Here is a 17,038-nt window from a genome sequence, read left to right as displayed (position 1 = left end):
AAAACAGATTTCAGTACTTCAATAGGTTGGTATATTTACATTATATCAGTTAATGAAATTACGGTATTTAACTGTAAATTTAAGTTAAAACTGTAAAACCTAAAACGTTGCTACCGTATTTTTTATGGTAAAATTCCGGCAACCACAGCTGCCGTTTTTCTACCGTAAATTTTACGGATTTTTTTTTTACAGTGTAGAGTTTCCACATGTTATGGCCACTGGGAATACATCTCTTAGTCTCAGATGTTCAGGCTTTCAGACCACAGTTATGCATTGGAAATTTTGAACTGCGAGAGACTACCAAGATCTCAATTCTGACACATGCGTTCTCTCATTTGTCTCCACAAAGTTGAGATATATATTTTTTTTTACTCCATTCATGACTTCTGCTTAATTTTAACCTTTTTTTTTTTTTGAGTATCAAACAATGTTCTAGAAGCTGGTGGAAGGCCTTTTGGCCTTCCTGTCTACAGCATTATTTGCAATTCCATTTTCCAGACTGGGATTTGAATTAGCCGTCATCAGGATCTGGAAATGTGAATCTCTTCAGTTTCCAAATTTAGTTTTTCATTATTCTCCATTATGCCATGGTTTTTGATAAATGTTCCACCACTCCATCATTCTCTGTGTTCATTTCATTTAGTCTTTTCACAGCGACTCCCTCCCTGTCCCATTATTACTCTTCCTGTTTGTGGCTTAGACTTACAGATTTGAGAGAAACTGCAAGAGAAGTATTTTAATTAACTTACAGGGTTAGATCACTCGCACATGTTTGCTGATTTCAATACTGATGCACTTTGAAGCTTAATAATCACCCAAAAGTGTAAAAGTATTTTCTCATGCATCATATTCCAAGTCCTCTGAAGGCATATCACAACCTTAAATTTTTTTTACTTATTGCCCAATTAGTATCAAAAACAGGACTTCTATTTTGATACGGCAGAAAAGGCCCACGATCAACTCACACAAGCTCAGGTTGTTTGAACCATAAATAGGACACTTACTCTTAAATGTTTAATGACATGAACTGTTATTATCATACAGGGCAGCAAAGCAAAGGCCTAAGCAAAGTCAAGACCTGAGGCCTCACAAGGCCCACCCTAACATTACCTTTGTAACATTTTACTTCCAATTACACAGCATTAATATTAAATAGAGTTTAGTAAACATTTGCATAATTTGCATGGCGGTTAACACCAATGCTGCCTGGCATTGTATTACGTGTATAAAGGTAAAAAAAAGCTCTTTCTTGCTGGTTTATCTGATATTTAACATACTCTGATTGTATCATTGCCTTGATCGTCAAAGGTCTTCTGCCCCACCCTATTTATAATATAATATTGTGTGTAATCTGAGCTGTTCTACTGTAGTCTCATTAAAAGGGCACAAAAGCACCAAATACTTCTGAAGCAAACTAACCCTGATCTCGAGCAACTGGTTGTGTTCACAGAGTTTATTATGACTGCGTACACTAGGACACCTGACCTCTACTCAAACAGCGACTTGACACTGCATTTTAAATACAGAGACAGTAATAGAGTCGGTCCCTCTTAGCAGCTATAACAGCTTCCACTCATCTGGGAAGGCTTTTCACAAGATTTTTGAGTATTTCTGTGGGGTTTAGAGCATCAGTTCCAGTTCATCCCAAAGGTGTTGGATAATGTTGAGTTCAGGGCTCTGTGTTCTTCCGCACCAAACTCATCCTACCTTGTCTTTATGGACCTTTCTTTTGTACACTGGGACACAGTCACGCTGGAATAGAAAAGGGGCTTCACAGAACAGGTTTCCACCGCTCCAGAGTCCAGTATCTGCGGATGTGAGGCTTGCATGCAGCTGCTCAGCCATGGAAACCCATTTCATGAAGCTCCTGCCGCACAGTCATCCAATCACAGTACCACACTTGAATTTACTGAGCTCCTCAGAACAACCCTTTTTTTCACAGATGTGTAGACTGCATGGCCAGGTGCTAGATTTTATACACCTGGGATAATGGGTCTGATTGAAACAGCTGATTTCAGTAATTAACAGGTGTGTCCCAACACTTTTTCCATATAGTGTATGTACAGTGTTTTACCTTAGTTTTTGGATCTGTTTGTATCCATATAATATCTATTGTTTCTAAACTATTTACCGGGTAAGCTGCTCTCTGGACTACCCTGCTTCAGGTTACAGACATGACGTAAACATACACAGAAGCAGATTCCTGTGAAATCCGTCCAGACGTTTCTAAAATATAAATAATCATTATAGGCTCCTAGTGCATCTATCTGGAATACAGATTTCTAATCTACTTTACTGCTGAGCCAGTAAAAGATTGAATTTGATGTCATGTCAACTAGTGATCACTTGAGGTATTAGTCCCACGTTGGAAATTTTAAGGCAGGTTAATTAAGTTTGCCAGTATAATGTTCTTTAAAGGTTAGATTTTTGTGAATATTTTGAGCAAAATATGTTTTGCTCATATTTACCAAGGATGCCAATGTTAGAATTTTTAAGATTAAAATAGCTAGGAAACTATAAGAAAATAATAATGCATAGGCTATTAGCATGATAAATAATTTTCATTAAGTATTAGATACTCCTTGAGAAAAGCAGCAAAGACATCCATGTGTACCTCAGCCAAAGCAAAATCTTTAGTCCTCACACAGTGTAATTAAAAAGGGCTCTAAATCCCAATATAACTGAACATTACCGTAATTACTATCAAGCCTCCCTTTTTTCTTAAAGTGCCCCTTATGGATTTGTGAAAATGACCTTTCATGCAGTGTGTAACACAGCTCTAAGTGAATGAAAACATCCTGCAAAGTTTTAAATCTGAAAGTGCATTGTGTATAAAGTTATTGTCTCTCAAAAGAAAGAGTCGACTCTGAATCATTGAAACAGGTATTTTTTAAAACGAATCCCAAGCCCTTTCATGTTGAAGTCAACATGAAACATTAGCATGTTGCCCGCCCACTTGTTGGTCTTTTCGCTTTGGTCTGGATGAAAATGCAAATTCATTCTTTGCCACTAGGTGCCGCTTTTGGAGCGGTAAAAATAGCGGTTTCCCCGGTAACGCTGTACACAAAGCAGCACTGCGCTCACAAACGCTGCTTTATCAGGCATCACAGGCGAGATGAAATGAAAATTAGACCAATCGGACCAATCACCGCAGATTAGCATCACGCAAAGGAGGGGTTTGGAAAAATGAATCGTTGAGCGAATGGTTTGGGAGTCCTTAAGCAAATAAGGTAAAAATATATGCATATTATAAGACAATGAAAGTGTTATTTTTTTTTCTTGCATGCATGTCAACCTGTTGTTGGGTACTCCCAAAACCAAAGTATGAACCTTTCATAACCTATAATAGGGGCACTTTAACTTGCTCAAAACCATATTTCAACATTTTCACTTTCCTCATCAAGTCCTATGGAAACTACAATACTTGATTTGGTTCACATTTGCCCTACTTAATTTAATCTAGTAGACTGCACATTTTAGAGAATTGCATTAATTAAAAGCAAAGAAATTACAAGAGAAACACAATTTTGTTGCGTAGATGATAAACTATATGATTGAGTAAACTGGATCTGTGTTTTGCAGTTGTTTTCAGTGAAAGCAGGACCAACAGCTTGTCTTTATTAGCATTTTATCAGCACCAGACACACCAAACAACAACAAAAAGGATTACTTCCTTCTCTGTAACATGGTTGCATGATGGCATATAGGCATTGCTTAGACATCATACCAGATCATGCACATAAAAATATATTTCCATTGTAAATAAATATATATATATATTTGAATATATGAAATTTCCACCCCATTGCTGTTATTGCAGCAACTATTATTTATGTTTGTAACCAGCAGAGGGCTCTGGGGCCCCAAGTATTCGCCTAATGAATACTACCGCCACTTTATACAATAGCCTACAGTACAGCCTACTCAATATTCTATAAGAATATGTTGGGTTGAGCAGGAGCTAATGATTGACAGCAGATCACGTGCTAGAGTTTCTCTCTCGTGTCATTCGGCGTGATGATGATGATGATGATGATGATGATGGTGATGATGTGGAGTCTGAGGCTCACACGCATGAATCAGAGATAGAAGTGATTGAGTTGTTTCCAGGAGGGATGTGTGATTCTGTCTTCACCTTTGCTCTGAACTTTTGTTCTCGGTGGAAACGAAGTCAGTCCGGATGTTTAAAGACTCGTGGGAACTTCTTCTGCGTCTGGAATATTTCCTTAATTACAATAGAAGGACGCGATTCTGGATTCACGAAGCAGGATTGACCGAAGGTAGAACTCGCAGCGCAAAATGTGCGAAAAAAGCGGCAACCACTTTGGAAAAGACGTTCTTCAGAGAGAGCAGACAAAAACCACAGATGCAAACTTTGATCACGTTGAAATCTCCGAATGCAGAGACACGAACACTGTATGTAACACCGCCAAAGTCCATTTTTGCGTATCAATAGCACGAGTTTTCGTTTTTATTTGGCGTACTATTTATGCGCATTTTCATGAGACCGGGCTCAAACAACTAGAGAGCAAAGGTCGATGCAGTAAAGGGTTTTGTTCATAGAAATGGCAGCGTGAATAAAATTTCAACAAGTTGTGGAAATAAGCAGGATGCAAATTGGGTTAATTGGCGGGTTAAAAACGAAACATTGTATATTCAGTAGTTATACGTTTCATCAGCGTTTTCAAGCAGCATTCAAGAAACCAGAAAGTTAGATTACACGTTTGTACAAGTTTTACTCTCACACTAAATAGATACTGACGTAGGCCTAGCCTATCGCGTAACCACAACAACAGCGCCTGCTTTCCCGTTCCTTATCGGAGACAAACATTAGTTAGCGACTGTCACTTTATTGCGCATTTATATATAGGCCTAGCATATAGCAAAACGTTTTCTTTTGTATTAAATAGCTGAATTTGGCCGTGCCCCATATAAATTCATTCAATAATCATTATGAGTCTACTTGGGCGCCAAATTATAGCAGGCCCTATATAGCAAACCTGTGAACATCAAAACAGTTTTTCATGGCTTTATGAAACTATCACATTATATATGATTGCTTGACCATAAATGACAGTAGGCTACGAAGTAGCTGCATTATAGCTTGAGCTGTGAGGTATCTCTGTATAATAACACAGATATACACATAGCTGGCTATTAAGAGGCTGTGATCTGGGTCTGCATTAAAGGAAATGGAGATGTTTAGGTGTGTTTAATGCAAATGACTAACCTTGGGCATGCAGTCGCAGATTTAGAATCCTCCAAATTCATTAATGTGCGAACAATGTGCATATGCATGTGTTGTGACTTGGTTAGAAAAGTTGTGAAAAGTTCTCCTGTGCATGTAAATTCAAAACTATTCAGGCAGACTGTTAAAATGACCCGTGCTGTTTATCCTGGAAGATGCACAAAACCAGACAATCACTTTTTTTTCAGTTTCATATGATTTTTAGGTCAGTGAGACTGAGATTATGGTGCAGTTGATTTTTTATGTCTTTCCCCTTCAGCTTGGCATTGCTATTGGTTTCTTGATCCCGCCGATACTTGTGCCCAACGTGGATGACATGAATGAACTGGCTCAACACATCAGCATCATGTTCTACATCACAGCCGCTGTGGCCAGCCTTATCTTTCTGCTGGTGGTGTTTGGTATGAACATCCACTCCAGCAGCATAAATGAAAAGCTAACAGGACTGATGTAGTGACAAGCGTTTTTAATCAGCATGTAAAATCTGTTAATAAAACCTACTCTGCTCTTTAACATAAAAATGTGAGTGCACCACAATACTTTATGGAATAGCTCTTTTAATTCATACACTCCTGCCATCAGCTTAATTATGGATGCCAAAACCTGCTTAAATACATACATACATGCATACATAGTATTTGACTGCTTCATCATTTATTCCTTAATTCTCTTGTTATTGCATTTACTTTTTTTTTTTTTTATTTCTGCAGGTTTGGTTCTCTCTATCTGTTGCTATAATTCTTAGATAATTTTGATCCGTTTTGAGATTTGCTTTTACAAAATCATTTGTGTCTACTGAAGTAGTGAAATATATGGAAATTGATTATATGATTTGGTTTTGACTTCTTGGAGGAAACACAAGCAGAACCAACTTCTGTGGAAATCATTCAATAAATCCAATTTGATATCTGAATGCAATAATTTACATAAGCGGTGTTTACAAGCACTTAACTGCTCATGTTTCATGAACAAGACTCAATGCTTTGCCCTATGATGATATCCTTGATTGCAATCTTTTTGAAACAGGGTCATGTTGATTGACATAATGTCCATTTCTGGTTTAATCAATTACTGTTTAGAGTTGTGTTTTTCAGTTTCTTTTGTGGTAATCAAGTTTTTGAACGTGCCATTCAGTTTTTCAGGAAAAGCCTGAAACCCCTCCGTCTCTGGCTCAGGTGGCGCTCAGAGACATGGCCACCACACAGTACTCGTACCTGGCTTCAATTGCAAGACTTTTCCGCAACAAGCCCTTCATCCTCCTCCTCATTAGCTACGGTACATACTGCTAATTCTTATTCATATACTTAATAACTTAAAGCACATTCTGCCTTTGCATGTTTAGCACAGTATTTCTGCAGTATTGTGCTATTATTATCTAATAGTAGTATCCTCAGTGTTAACTTATAATTTTCTTGTATTCATTTTCTTTGTTATTTAAAGTATGAGTCCAAGGTAGTGATAGTGTACATACAATGTAACTGACTAAAATAAAAAACAATGAACACATGCTCACTTAATGGCTCTGCTCCATTTAAATGAGTTGCCTTTATAGTCAGCATACTTAAACCCCCCATATAGGCTGAAGTGTCCTGTTCATGTATTTTAGCATTTTTAATTAATTTAACGTGCCCCTATTATGGATTTGTGAAAATTACCTTTCATGCAGTGTGTAACACAGCTCTAAGTGAATGAAAATATCCTGCAAAGTTTTAAATCTGAAAGTGCATCGTGTATTAAAGGGGTCATATGATGCGATTTCAATTTTTCCTTTCTCTTTGGAGTGTTACAAGCTCTTGGTGCATAAAGAAGATCTGTAAAGTTGCAAAGACTAAAGTCTCAAAACCAAAGAGATATTCTTTATAAAAGTTAAGAGTTAACCACGCCTACCTAAAACGGCTCGTTCTAACACGTGAAGCGGAGTCCAGCCCGGGGTCGCCACATGTGGTTGCCGCAAGCCCGCACGCCGCTCCTTCGTCAAATCCGCCGGCCACGCCGTTCTCAAGCCCGCCGGGCTCCGCTCACTCTAGAATATGCTAATGTTTCATGTTGACGTCAACATGAAACATTAGCATATTACCCACCCACTTGTTGGTCTTTTCGTGTTGGTCTGAATGAAAATGCAAATTAATTCTTTGCCACTAGGTGCAGCTTTTGGAGCGGTAAGAATATCGGTTTCCCCGGTAACGCTGTATACAAAGCAGCACTGCGCTCACAAACGCTGCTTTATCAGGCATCACAGGCGAGATGAAATGAAAATTAGCCCAATCAGACCAATCACCGCAGATTAGCATCACGCAAAGGAGGGGTTTGGAAAAATTAATCGTTGAGCGAATCGTTTGGGAGTCGTTAAGCAAATAAGGTAAAAATAAATGCGTATTATAAGACAATGAAAGTGTGTTTTGACCTTGCATGCATGTCAACCTGTTGTTGGGGACTCCCAAAACCAAAATACGAACCTTTCATAACCCATGATAGGGGCACTTTAAATAATTTTAAGTTAAGACATCTTTATTTATGTAGCACTTTATACTATACAGATTGTGTCAAAGCAACTTTACAGTGGTAAACAGGAAAATAATGTTTCAATAATGCAAACAAAATTCAATTGTAAAGCAGCTATAGAAAGAGGACAATAGTAAACAGTCAATTTTTAGGTTAAAGTCAGTTCATCATTGATGTCATCTTCCAGCTCACTTCAGTCCTCTTCCAATAGTGTCTGTGCATTCAAGTCCATAATATTGCCAAATAGTGTCCCCAACTAAGCAAGCCAAAGGCGACAGTGGCAAGGAACCCAGACTCCATCAGTGACAGAAATGGAGAAAAAAACTTATTTTATTATATTAACACATTTGAATACTGTTTTAAAAGGTAACTGCCTGTATAGAAGATAGAAAGCACAGCAGCTCACTTTGGACCAGAATACAGAGATAAATAAATAACTGTCGGTCAAACTACGTTTTTTGTTCCATTTACTTCCACTTACTTGATATTCACATCTTTTGTATCTAAATAATGTCAGGTATATCCCAAATTCCAAAATAAAGAACTATAACTCCTCTTCTGCTGCTTATACATGTGGTGTGCTGCAGGGTTCAGTCTTAGGCCCTGTTTTGTTATCCCTGTATTTGCCTCCATTAGCCATAAGCATTTTTCATACTTTTCACAAATGTTAGATTTCATATCATATCCAGCTTTATCTTCCCATAAAATCAGATATTGATATGAATATGAATATCAGATATGAATATGTCCCTCCAGTCTTTGTTTGACTGTTTTAGTGATGGCAGAAAATCCATCCAGCTTGTGTTTGGTTTAGGGTTATTTACTAGTTACCTATTATGCAAACTTTATTGTTTGCTGTTTAAAATAATAAGTACATGTAACATGTAACTCTGTCATGTTACAATAAAGGGCCTATTGGTGTGATGGTAAGAAAGAAAGAAGTTCAGATAAATGGTGTGGTGGCAAACCATTCAGTTTGACAGTTTAAACAAACAAAAATACATTAACTTCATTCTGACGGCACCCATTCACTGCAGAGGATCCATTGGTGAGCAAGTGATGTAATACTAAATTGCCAAATCTGTTCCGATGAAAAAACATTTTTGGAAATAAGAACCGTTCCATTAATAGGCTTCGGCATTCGTGGCCACATTACCACTTCAGGAGTGCATTATTTCTCTAATAATTTTAACGGCCGTCAGACGTTCAGATATTGAACTAGTTTTGCACGTCCACAGACGTCCAAAAGGGGTCTTAGTCAGACGTTCAGATATTGAACTAGTTTTGCACGTCCACAGACGTCCAAAAGGGGTCTTAGTCAGAGGTTCAGATATTGAACCAGTTTTGCACGTCCAGAAGACTTCCAAAAGTGGTTCTGAACTAACGGACGTTATACAGACATGATCTGAACGTCTCTCTGACGTCACATGTTTGCTGGGTCGTTTATACCGGAGGCGATGGCTCATTTTGTGTCTCTTTAGCTCTTATTCGCTGTGCAACGCGTTCCAGTGGATCCAGTACGGAATCATCAACAACATCTTCATGAAATTCTACAACGTCTCTTCATTCGCCATCGACTGGCTGTCAATGATCTATATGCTGACTTACATCCCCTTCATATTTCCAGTGACATGGCTGTTGGAGAGGAAGGGGCTGCGGGTGGTCGCTCTGTTCGCAGCCTCGATCAACTGCGTGGGAACGTGGATCAAAGTGGCCAGCGTTCAGCCCAACCTGTTCTGGGTCACGATGCTCGGACAGTTCGCCTGTTCCTTTGCGCAGGTGTTCATTTTGGGAATGCCGTCTCAGGTCGCGTCCGTGTGGTTCGGATCTGATGAAGTGTCCACCGCCTGCGCCATCGGCGTGTTTGGAAACCAGGTGCGTAAAAGCGCACGGAGCGCATCGCTGCACTGCCACAGAAACACAGAAAAACTGTCTGCCTTCTTTTAAGTTACATTAATCAGCTGGACTAGATTACACCAAAAGCTCAGGTTTTCCCCGAATATGTCTGCACACATAGACTGTGCGGTTCTTTTGCCATTTTAAGTGCATTTTGACGTTACGCATAGAAAGTGTCCCCAACTAAGCAAGCCAAAGGCGACAGTGGCAAGGAACCCAGACTCCATCAGTGACAGAAATGGAGAAAAAAACTTATTTTATTATATTAACACATTTGAATACTGTTTTAAAAGGTAACTGCCTGTATAGAAGATAGAAAGCACAGCAGCTCACTTTGGACCAGAATACAGAGATAAATAAATAACTGTCGGTCAAACTACGTTTTTTGTTCCATTTACTTCCACTTACTTGATATTCACATCTTTTGTATCTAAATAATGTCAGGTATATCCCAAATTCCAAAATAAAGAACTATAACTCCTCTTCTGCTGCTTATACATGTGGTGTGCTGCAGGGTTCAGTCTTAGGCCCTGTTTTGTTATCCCTGTATTTGCCTCCATTAGCCATAAGCATTTTTCATACTTTTCACAAATGTTAGATTTCATATCATATCCAGCTTTATCTTCCCATAAAATCAGATATTGATATGAATATGAATATCAGATATGAATATGTCCCTCCAGTCTTTGTTTGACTGTTTTAGTGATGGCAGAAAATCCATCCAGCTTGTGTTTGGTTTAGGGTTATTTACTAGTTACCTATTATGCAAACTTTATTGTTTGCTGTTTAAAATAATAAGTACATGTAACATGTAACTCTGTCATGTTACAATAAAGGGCCTATTGGTGTGATGGTAAGAAAGAAAGAAGTTCAGATAAATGGTGTGGTGGCAAACCATTCAGTTTGACAGTTTAAACAAACAAAAATACATTAACTTCATTCTGACGGCACCCATTCACTGCAGAGGATCCATTGGTGAGCAAGTGATGTAATACTAAATTGCCAAATCTGTTCCGATGAAAAAACATTTTTGGAAATAAGAACCGTTCCATTAATAGGCTTCGGCATTCGTGGCCACATTACCACTTCAGGAGTGCATTATTTCTCTAATAATTTTAACGGCCTGGAGTAACAACCACACCTCAAGACATTGTTCTGGCTGGACACTTTCTGCCTCTTTCAACGCTCTCAAACGACACTGTTTCAATGCTCTCAAGCAACACTGTTTCAACGCTCTCAAACGACACTGTTTCACCGCTCTCAAGATGTAAAATCAGGTATATACTGTCGGCTGCTGCAGGCCATCGATAGCCAGAGCAATACGCCAAAGACGCGGTGGATTTAATGCAAGGAGAACTTCAAGTGAACAATTAAGAATTACTTACCCTACAAATGGCCTTGGCAGTGGAGGTTATTGCGCTAAAAAATGAACTTCATTCTATCGAGCGGCTCATCGAGGATCTCCTCCAGCGGCAAACAGAGTTACGTTCCCGGTTAGCGTGTCTCGAGCCTGTGGGTAGCCAGCGGCCTTGGGCTTTGGCCTTGGATGCAGTCGATGTCCCTGGTCCGGCTTCACTCTGCTCTCCTTCCTGGGCATCTGTTGTCAAGGGCCGTAAAAGATTTTCCCTTCCTCTCTACGATTCGTCTGGTATTGGTGGTGATGACATGATGTCATTGACATCCCACTCACAAACTTTTTTTCTCCCTTAGCTGAGCTTCCTCAGGAGCCTGTACATGTGCGGCCGATCATCAGAAAGTGCCCTACTTTTTCTAGTTTAAATTCATTGGGTTCGCTATCTCCTACGCCAGGCCCTCCCGGGTGCAAACGTCCCCGTTTGTCACTCTGTCGATTGGAATCCGAAAATCAGCACCACAAGGCGGCAGCTCCAGCGACAACCCACCTGTTATAACTCTACTGCCTTCTTCCTCGCAAGCATCAGATCGGGTTGATCACTCAACTTACTTGCACTCTGTTAGCTTGACAACGATTGGTCACAAATTCAGATCTCAGCTTTCAATTTATAGGATCCCCTGAAAGTGAACGACCTGAGATTTTAATTGTTGGAGATTCTATCATCAGATTTGTAAAACTTCCTGGTGTAACTACCTACTGTCTCTTAGGAGGTAAGACAGCTGACTTTATTGAACTGATTCCAGCTCTTCTTGATCTTCATTCGTCTGTTCATACTGTCATAGTACATGCGGGCACCAATGATGTCATGGCTAGGCAGTCCATTAAATTGCACCACGAACTTGAGTCTCTGGTTTCTATAGTTGAATGTCTGGGTAGGAGGTGTGTTCTGTCTGGTCCTACTGCTTCCATGACCAAGAGCTCTGAACGTTTTAGCCGTCTTTTTAGTTTGCATTTGTGGATGCAAAATTTTCCTACTGTTACTGGATGGGTTGCATCCTAATAGGAAGGGAACAGAAAAGTTGATTTCTAATTTTATAAATGTTATTTCCTTTAGTCTCAAATGATGGTCTCTCCAGCATGACCCTGTCCAGTGTTTTGGCTCTGCACTTTTTAGTCCTGTCTCTGACAGTGCGGGTCCTGCTGGTGCTGGTTGTAATTCTGCTTCTCTCACTTATTTATCCATTCCCACTAGGATTACTGAAAGGAAATGTGAAAAAAATTAAGTCTACTTGTAGCACGCACAGAAATAATCTCATCACAGTTAAAACCATGTCTTATATCCGTGCAGCTATATCAGTTCAATTATCACAGAGTCCTGGATATATCCTGATGAATGTGCCCCCCTCATTGAGTCATCCCCCCCAGATTATAAATTTTTTCTCCAGCCAAGACTGACAGGCCAGGGGGAGGCCTCGCAGTAATACACAGAAGGGATTTTAGCTGTTCCCCAGTTTCATTTGGTTGCTTTTCTTCCTTTGAGAGTATTATTTTTATTTTAAAGAATAAACTGCCTATTCTATGTGTTATAATCTAACGACCTCCTACATCGATTTCCGGTTTTATTCAGGAATTTTCTGACTTTTTATCTGTCATTATGCTGCATTATGACAGAGTTCTTATTCTCTGCTATTTTAATATCCATGTTTGTTGCTCTTCTTCTTCGTTTACTTCTGATTTTATTAAACTTCTAGACTCTTTTAATTTGACTCAATATGTGAAGCAGCCTACCCATGACAAAGGGCACACGCTTCACCTCGTGCTCATGGTTTGTGTGTGGAGGATGTGAAATTGATTGATTTTGCCATCTCTGATCATAATGCAATGCTGATTCCAAACCCTCTACACTGATTCGCTCTCGCCCTTTAAACTCACTCTCATTTTCTCGCTTCTGTCAAGCTTTCACTGCCTCTAATTCTCCTTTTAACACTAGCCAGCAATCTGACTTCTCCGTAGAGGAGTTAGTTAGTGTTTTTAACAGCTCTTGTAGAGATATTTTAGATATTGTAGCTTCAATTAGAGTAAGAAAGCTGAAACCTTCTTTACCATGGCTAAATGAAGAATTAAGAAACTTTTAAGAAACTATGGAGGAAAGCAGAACAGAAGTGGAAAAAGGATCAACTTTGTCTCTTTAAAAAATCTGATGTCCACTTATCAGTGTAAAGTTAAGGAAGCAAGGAACACATATTTTTCAGACCTGATTACTAAACAGGGACATAATCCAAGAACACTGTCACGATCTTCGCTCGGAGGAACGAGAGAGAAACATGGAGTACAAGCAATAGTCTTTAATCCAGAAAACACAGGGGAATATCCACAATGGAAACGGCAGGAACACAAGAGCACAACGAGTATACCCGACAAACACTGAACACAAAGGCAGAGACTTAAATATAAAGGATAATGGGGAAACACAGATGACATCAATGGAACATAATCAAACTAAACGAGGACAGGAACATGACCAAATAAGGACAAACAGGAACAGAAACACGACACAGACAGTCCAGAATCCTGACATTACGGAAGGCGCGTCCTCGCGCCGTAGAAACTACATGGGGAGGGGCGGGTGGGAACTTGGGACACCCGGGAGGGGGCCGGCAGACAGAGACCAGGGAGGTGATGAAGGAGGGAGGAGCCAGGGAGGAGACAGGAGGGGCCTGGAGCAGGAGGAGCCAAGCTGGACCCAGGCCACATCCATTATGGTGGCAAACGGTGGAGCCGGAATGTCCACCGACTCCAGGGGGCCGACCAACGGCGGCGGAGCAGGTGGTGGAGGAGCCCGAGGCGGAGACGGAGAGTCAACGAGCCAGGGGGATGCCGAGGATCCGGGGGGCCAGGGAGAAGCCGAGGGCTCTGGTGACCGATGCAGAGGCGGAGATCCACGGCGGAGCCGGAGCGACTGAGGACCAAGGTGGAGCTGGCGGGAGGAAGGAGCCCAACGGAGCTGGTGGGACGGGGCGACGAGGTGCAGCCAGAGGAGCAGAGTCCAGAGGCGATGGCGGGTCGATGCCCGACCAAGGCGGAGCCGGAGGGACGAGGGAGCCCAGTGGAGCTGGTGGATCGACGGGCAACGGTGGAGGTGAGGGAGCTAGGAGCCGAGGTGGAGCCGCTGGGTCTACGGGTCGAGGCAGAGTCCGGGCCTCGGAGGCTGGAGGCGGAGGTGAGGGATACTCCAGCCACGGCAATGATGGTGGATGGCAGACACGCGGAGCTCGCACTGTATAGATGGTGGGCTGAGGGCGAGCAGAGGGGCTGACAGACGACAGCGGAGGAGGAGGCAGGAGCGGGCGGGAGGGTGGACATTTGTGAGCCTCTGGGCTTACAGGGCTAAACTCAGGATCGGGAGGCCCCTCTGGGCTGGACAAGGGAAGCGGAGCCCTCTCCAGGCAGGACGTGGTAACCGCAACCCACTCTGGGCTGGACATGGGAACAGGGGTGACAAAGAGCTCAGAGGAAGGAGGGAGTAGAGGGAGCAGATCAGCCTCCCAGTCAATCAAGTCTTTTTCCGCCACTCCTCTACCCAGGTCCATCATAAGCTCACCCTCAGCCACGGTGCAGGGGGTGGAGCTCCTCTCCGTGCTCACACCGTCCGCGGCTTTCTCCCTCGTGATGGGCGTTGCAACCGGCTCACGCACCTGATCTGACGACTTGGGTTCTACTTCCAGGGCGATCCTCCGCTCAGTTGCTCGGCATTGCGCTGGCTCGTTGATCGCGGTGGGAATTGGCTCTCCAATTCCAATTGAAATGAAACACAGGTGACATTCCAATGAAACACAGGTGACATCAATGGAACATAATCAAACATAACGAGGACAGGAACATGACCAAATAAGGACAAACAGGAACAGAAACCGGGGCAAAACACGACACAGATAGTCCAGAACTATTAATTCTATTATAGGTCCTTTGCCTAGCCAGCCAATTAAATCTACTCCAGAGAATTGCAACGCCTTTTTGAATTACTTTTATAATAAAATAGTGGAGATTAGACAGCAGTTTAATACTGATTTCAGAGATCATGATGTTCATTCGTGTTCACCTTCAACATTTACTCATTTTAATGAAATCTCTTTGTCCACCTTGGAACGCATTGTTGTACTTTCAAAATCCTCCTCCTGTCCTTCTGACTGCCTTCCTACTTGGTTTTTAAAAGCTGTATTTCACACGGTTGGTCCAGATATTTTAGCTATTATTAACTGTTCTTTGTCTTCCGGCATTTTTCCTGCATGTTTTAAACATGCCACTATTTATCTATTATTAAAGAAGGCTTCTCTAGACCCCTCCAATTTAAGTAATTTTAGACCTATTTCTAAGCTTCCATTTCTATCAAAGATCTTAGAAAAAGTTGTGTCAATGCAACTGATTTCGTATATGAATAATAATTTAATCTTTGAAAATTTTCAGTCTGATTTCCGCTCCCAACATAGCACTGAAACTGCTTTGGTTAAGGTTGCTAATGACCTACTGCTTCCAGCTGATGCTGGCTTGTACTCCGTTTTAATCCTTATCTTATCCTTGATCTTAGCTCAGCCTTTGACACAGTGGACCATAATGTCTTGATCAACCGTTGAAAAACGTATGTTGGTATCAGAGATGTAGCTCTGGATTGGTTTATTTCTAATTTGTCGAATAGCCTAGGTCTTTTTCCATAGTGCTTGGAGATGCCTCCTCTTCTCATGCTCCTTTATTTTGTGGGGTCCCTCAGGGATCTATTTTGGGTCCCCTTCTGTTTACTATCTACATGTTACCCTTGGGTCAAATTATGCGCAGTTATGACATTGAGTTCCAAGGCTGAGGATAATTTGGGCAAGGGAATAAAATGGGCCGCCTTCGAGAAACGGTCCACTACGGTCAATACAACTGTATTGCACTGGGAGGGTGGGAGGACATAGAAGGCCACCAGAATCGCTGTTTTACGAGGAAACTAGTCCGATTCACCCCTGGATGACAAGCCACGCTGGAACAATGACCCCACCGAACGACGTTGGACTGTAACCTCTCCGGCACAAATAATCGACTCGGTGGGCAACCGGGTGGAGGCGTTACCCATGACGCCACTCTTCCAGCGCTAACTTGACCGCCAACAACTCTCGGTTACCAATGTCATAGTTACGTTCGGCAAGTGATAAACGATGAGAGAAAAACGCACAAGGATGCATCTTGTCATCTGAGGAAGAGCGCTGGGATAGCACCGCACCTACCCCCACCTCTGACGCATCGACCTCCACCACGAACTGACGTGTGGAGTCAGGGGTTACGAGAATAGGAGCCGAAACAAAGCGGCTCTTGAGGTTGATAAATGCAGCTTCGGCTGCACTAGACCACCTGAACGTAGTCTTAGTGGAGGTCAAGGCAGTCAGAGGAGAATATCAATATGTCATCCAGGTAGACATATATGAATTGATCGACCATGTCTCTCAGCACGTCATTAACGAGTGCTTGGAAAAACCGTGGGGGAGTTGGATAACCCGAAGGGCATAACAAGATATTCAAAGTGCCCTCTGGGGGTATTAAACGCGGTTTTCCACTCATCCCCCTCCCTTATGCGGACCAAATGATAAGCATTACGCAAATCTAGCTTGGAAAAGATGGACGCCCCCTGCAACCGCTCGAAAGCTGACGACATCAACGGCAAAGGGTAAGTATTCTTTACCGTGATGTCGTTCAGCCCCCGGCAATCGATGCATGGTCGCAGAGAACCGTCCTTCTTGACCACAAAAAAAACCCCTGCCCCAGCGGGAGAAGAGGAGGGGCGGATGAGCCCGGCTGCTAGAGAATCAGAAATATATTTCTTCATGACCTCCCTTTCTGGAACAGAAAGCGAATATAACTTGCCCTTAGGCGGAGACGTACCTGGCACTAGATCTATGGCACAGTCATAGGGACGATGCGGAGGAAGAGAAGCAGCCCGGGACTTACTGAACACTTCCTTCAGGTCAAGGTACTCCTCGGGCACGTTAGACAGATTCACCGGCTCA

General features: G+C 41.9%; 1 protein-coding gene across 1 annotated transcript in view; it reads left to right on the top strand.

The window, feature by feature from the left end:
- Nucleotides 1-4,299: 4,299 nt before the first annotated feature.
- LOC107724244 (FLVCR heme transporter 2) overlaps nt 4,300-17,038 on the top strand; it is a 34,119-nt gene continuing 21,380 nt past the window's right edge. Inside the window, exons 1-3 of the mRNA XM_016533080.1 lie at nt 4,300-4,416; nt 5,508-5,649; nt 6,383-6,523. Of these exons, the coding sequence (XP_016388566.1) occupies nt 4,300-4,416; nt 5,508-5,649; nt 6,383-6,523 (400 nt within the window). The remainder of the gene's footprint in view (nt 4,417-5,507; nt 5,650-6,382; nt 6,524-17,038) is intronic.

This window comes from Sinocyclocheilus rhinocerous, unplaced genomic scaffold, assembly GCF_001515625.1.
Source record: "Sinocyclocheilus rhinocerous isolate Xijiao unplaced genomic scaffold, SAMN03320098_v1.1 scaffold365, whole genome shotgun sequence".
In the NCBI taxonomy this organism is placed as follows: Eukaryota; Metazoa; Chordata; class Actinopteri; order Cypriniformes; family Cyprinidae; genus Sinocyclocheilus; species Sinocyclocheilus rhinocerous.
This window is presented reverse-complemented; position numbering and strand designations above follow the sequence as displayed.